The sequence below is a fragment of the Ostrinia furnacalis genome, unplaced genomic scaffold (genome assembly GCF_004193835.3).
Source record: "Ostrinia furnacalis isolate ACB-3 unplaced genomic scaffold, ASM419383v2 OfSCF0072, whole genome shotgun sequence".
Taxonomy (NCBI): Eukaryota; Metazoa; Arthropoda; class Insecta; order Lepidoptera; family Crambidae; genus Ostrinia; species Ostrinia furnacalis.
Genome location: NW_021130311.1, coordinates 16,673 through 21,659, shown reverse-complemented (window position 1 = coordinate 21,659; position 4,987 = coordinate 16,673). Strand labels below are relative to the sequence as shown.

General features: G+C 33.7%; 1 protein-coding gene across 2 annotated transcripts; it reads left to right on the top strand.

Moving 5' to 3' along the window:
• Positions 1-10: 10 nt before the first annotated feature.
• LOC114349898 (uncharacterized) lies at positions 11-4,821 on the top strand. 2 transcript variants are annotated; one of them, XM_028300486.1, is made up of 8 exons: positions 11-528; positions 626-709; positions 796-873; positions 1,075-1,182; positions 1,514-1,585; positions 1,851-2,642; positions 3,043-3,342; positions 3,598-4,821. In XM_028300486.1, exons 1-8 carry the CDS (start codon positions 246-248, stop codon positions 4,797-4,799), a joined length of 2,919 nt encoding a protein of 972 aa, XP_028156287.1. In that variant the 5' UTR covers positions 11-245; the 3' UTR covers positions 4,800-4,821. The 2 variants fall into 2 exon arrangements, with proteins under 2 accessions (XP_028156287.1, XP_028156295.1); XM_028300494.1 differs by lacking the exon at positions 3,598-4,821 and having other exon boundaries at positions 1,514-2,642; positions 3,043-3,251.
• Positions 4,822-4,987: the final 166 nt, after the last annotated feature.

Here is a 4,987-nt window from a genome sequence, read left to right as displayed (position 1 = left end):
ACCAGGCCTGTGACAGCTTAGTTCCAAAAAATGCGTATTGGCGCTACTATCGGCAGCCATGTTGGTAGCAGCCATTTTGGCCGTTATGTCAAACTGACAGATTGAAAATGGCGTCATTCGTGTCGAACCTCGTGTGCTGATGGGTCCTTCTCCTCGCTTTATTGCTTGAGTTGAGATTGATTCCAAGTTCCTTGCTCGAAACGAATACTGCAGTGTTCTGGTGCTTTTGCCCACGCCCTGCGGCCATGGCGCCTATCAAATGCTGTGTTGTCGGTTGTGCTTCAACCGACAAAACTCATCGCCTATATAATTTTCCAAAGGACGATAAAGTTAGGGCTTTGTGGCTGTCGTTTTTGGTGTCAGTAAATTCCGAACTACTTGGACTAACAAAGGATCAGTTATTGAATAAACGTGTGTGTCAAAAACATTTTGATAAATACCAACTGGATGGGGAGGGTAATCGTCTCAGACATGGTTATCCATGTTTGTTTTCTACTAAAGAAGTCGAACATGGGGTGCCTCTATCTGGTAAGTGTATTAACTTTCCGTCAAACTTTACTATTCTAAACATCTAAAACTGCGTAGGTCTATGTCAATGTGTGCTCAAATGTTTGGTTATTTTCAGGTGATCATTATGATCATAGTTACAGTAAAAAGGAGGACTTTGCTGAAAAGGAGGACGTTGCTGAAAATTCAGTTGTGATCCAAGGTATGATACTCATTTTTGATTAATATTTATGATTTGCTATAAAATAATAAGTTACTGTTTTCTGATATTCATTTTTCTCATTTTAGAACATCCAGATGATCATTCTTATTCAAGAACAGCAGATATATATGCAGATCCTCCTGCGTCTTCACTTGTAAATACTGGTAATTTAATTTTTAAAAACAATTCATTACAATACATTTAAATATCATTGAAGAACACCTAACAATAAGGCTCAAAAACGTCTTGGTGTTTTTGTCACCGAACAGCCTTTCTTTTTTCTTCAGAGCCACTTGTTCAACTCTTTTCCATTTTGCACTCTTGAAAAAAATATTAATTTACTAAATTAATATGTTTCATTGCAGATATCACTACAGCCAATGTCTTTGAAACAAATGAAATACAATCTACAAGCAAGTGTGAACAGTCATCACATCTTAATAATATACAAATTGACTCTTTGGAATCTCAAGGTTAGAATAACAAAAACTTACCTAATTGTAAAATATTTAAACATTGTCATAAGACATCTACTTTGTTGGTAATCTTTTAATAACCTAAAACAAATTTAAACAGAGTAGGTACAGTTTGTACACCAAATGTGCTACTTAATCTCTTGAAAAGTATTATTTTTATCTTACTTTGGTTAAGATGTGATTAGAAAAACTATTAGTTTAAGAAATAGTGTGATGGCAAATGTAAAAACATTGCTCAGGCAGGATTCTTAATGATCCTGATGATTCGACCTTACATTATTTAATTTTTATTCATTTTTAATTGAATGTTTATTTATTTTATTTACAGATGTGATTCGCAATGTGGAGCAAAGTCAATCAATAACTAAGTCACCAAAAATAATTGGTATTAGGGGAAGAGGTAAAACATTTTATTTTCTAACACAAAAACTTAAAAAATAAATTTTACATATCTTACTGTAATAAATAGTTACAGAAAAATAAAGTAGGTAAGTATTGAAAACTCAATCAACAATTTTTTACACACAAAAAGCTATGATAAAATTTCTAAATTCTAAAATGCATTTACTTATTGATTATTCTGTACGCTTTTTTTGTTTTATTGATGGAATCTAAAAAGTATTTTACAAAGTTTATTAAGTAAATAATATGATAATTTTTTACAGGTAATAAATTTTCCTCAAACACCCGGTGCTTTATAAAAAAAATCAGAAAAATTGCCAATAAAAACAATAGTAAGCCATTTCTACAAAGATTGGATGCTGCCAAGACCCTGAGCTGCAGCCACTTGTTTAGTAAAAATTTTGATAAAATATCACAACAAGCCCAAGATTTTATACTCATGCAGTTAAAAATGGCAAATAAAAAGAAGAAGGCAATGAGATATACCACCAATGAAAAGCATTTAGCTTTGACCCTAATGAAGCAAAGCCCAAAAGCATATAGATTGCTACAGAAAATGTTTAATTTGCCTAGTAAAAGAACACTGAACCGTCTGGCTGAAAATATAATGTTCAAAGTGGGGCTAAATGACAATATTTTTAGAGTACTACAGCACAAAACTCGGAAATGGGACACAAAGAAGAAACTGTGCTCTATTTTATTTGATGAAGTGTCTCTTACACCTCATCTCACTTATGTCGAGTCCCAAGATGAGATAAGAGGCTTTAAAGATTTTGGATATGAAAGAGAACTAAGGTTTTGTGATCACGCCTTAGTGTTAATGTTAAAAGGAGTGTGCTCAAACTGGAAACAGCCTATTTGTTTTTATTTTTGTGAGGGCACAACTGCAGCTGCTACTGTAGTGAGAATTTTAAAAGAAGTGGTCACTAGAGTGTCAGAGTCAGGCTTGATACCTTTAGCCATTGTGTGTGACCAGGGCTCTACATTTAGAACAGCCATAAATATGCTGAAATTGGAAACTGAACGCAAAAGAATTTTAAATGAGGAATCTAATGGTGAGTAAATAAATTGTCTTTTAAATAGCACTTGCATTCCCATTGTCTGCTCTGTGTATAAGTTATAATCTATACTAATATTATAAAGCTGAAGAGTTTGTTTGTTTGTTTACTTGAACGCGCTAATCTCGGGAACTACTGGTCCGATTTGAAAAATTCTTTCAATGTTAGAAAGCCCATTTATCGACGAAGGCTATAGGCTATATACCATCACGCTACGAGTAATAGGTGTAATGTTGCGGAACGGGTTTTGACGCGTACGAAGTCGCGGGCACAGCTAGTGTTATAATAAATGCGAAAGTTTGTGAGGATGTCATCAAACATGTAAACTTTGATATTATTTTAAATTTACGGCAAAGTAACTTGTGATTGTGAACTCAATACCGTTTTTTATTTGCAGATGGAACTATCGAGATTTCAGGACTACCGTTAAGTGTAGTATATGATCCTCCACACCTTCTTAAGGGCCTTCGGAACAACCTTCTCACTAAAGACATGCTCTTCAAAGGCAAAGTTGCCACTTGGAAAGATATAGAATCTGTATTTGACGCTGATTGCCAACTAGGTCACACTAGAATGCATAAAAAGTTAACAGAGCACCATGTTTATGCAGCGAAAATGAAGAAAATGAAAGTTAGTGTAGCTGCTCAAACGCTGAGTGCAACAACCAGTGGAATGCTTAAATACACTGCATTGTTTCGTAAGTTGTTTACTTTGTTAACAATAAGCATTATCTAATAATACAAAAATCATCCACTTTATTACTCACTCACTTTGAATTTGAAAACTAACTTAAACTTTATATTTGTTTAATTAGGGTCTACAACAAAACTAGAAGCAAATGTACGCTATCTTAATCTGATAGAATAGAAACAATTAGTTGTTATTTTTGTTTGGTTTTTTATTAATCAATTATGTTATTAATTTAATTACGAGTAATTATGTAACATTTCAGAAACTACAGCTTCGGGTTCAAAGGTCAGTGAGACAATGGCCACAACAGGCGAAGCTGTGGAGTTTATCGACAAGCTCTTCGATAGTGTAAATGGATCTCGAGGGAGTGCTGTTCGAGGCAAACTGCGCAGGCCGATAAAGCCAAGTGATCAACAACACTTCAATTTTTGGTCCGAAGCGAAGCAAATATTGAAAAATATTGAGTTTATTGACAAATACAGCAAGAAAGCCCGCAAAAATAATAAGGCCTATAATGTAAGAGTTCCTTCGCTTAATGGATGGGTCACAACTTTAGAAAGTTTTGAAAGGTTATCTAAACTATTGTTTGAGAAATATCACTTACAGTATTTTTATCCCAGAAATATTAATCAAGATCCTCTTGAGAATTTTTTTGGTCGGATCAGAGCCATTAATCACAGGAACGTTAATCCTGATGCCAACACGTTCATGAATGCATTCAAGTCGTTATTAATGTCAAACGTTATGGGTCCTCATTCAATATATGCCAACTGTGAGGATGACACTGGAGACACGGTAGTCGATTTTGTTAAACTAATGTGCTCATCAAATGTTGATGAGAGTTCCTCATCAACATTTGATGAGGATAAAGAAAATTCTATGATATGTAGACCCAAAACTGTGACGCAAAACACCAGCAATAATAACAACCAATCGCTAAATCCAGCAAATGAAAGATTGCGTGTGCACTCTTCTGCATATACAGCTGGGTATTTGTGCAGAAGAGTGACAAAAAAATTTAAGTGTAGAGAATGCTCTGAGACCTATACCCAGACAAAAATAGATGTTTTTCATAAATGGATCGAACAACGGGAATATAACCTTTTAAAACATCGCAATTTAGCCTATCCATCAAAGAAATTTTTAATTTTATATAGAGACATCTCCGGCCTTATCCATGATAATTTGAACAAATATGCTCACAAAAAATGTGTAAAAAAACATTTAAAATTAGATATATTAAAGAAATTTAATGTAAATTGGTTGGGGTGTACACAACATAACGCAGAACTACAGGAATGGTTTCTCAATTTAATCATACGCATGCATGTGCACAATTGGTGCAACATATTAAATAAAATTTTAAAAGGTGGTATACAAGAAAAACTTGTAAAGAGGATGTGTGCACCCCAACTAATAGCCTTTAAAAAATATAAAGCCCTTAGGTTAAGAGGAAAAAAATAAAAATAAATATGTAAAAAGCAAAAACTAGTCGTTTTATTTTTTACCTTGCAAATAATAAAATTAAAAATAAATAAAATTATTCCTAGAAAAATTGTCCACGGTACATCACTATTTTATCGATATTCTAAATCGAATGTTTATCGTGGGTTATAGTACGCTGTTGGTCATCACTAATTGACATTGCGACG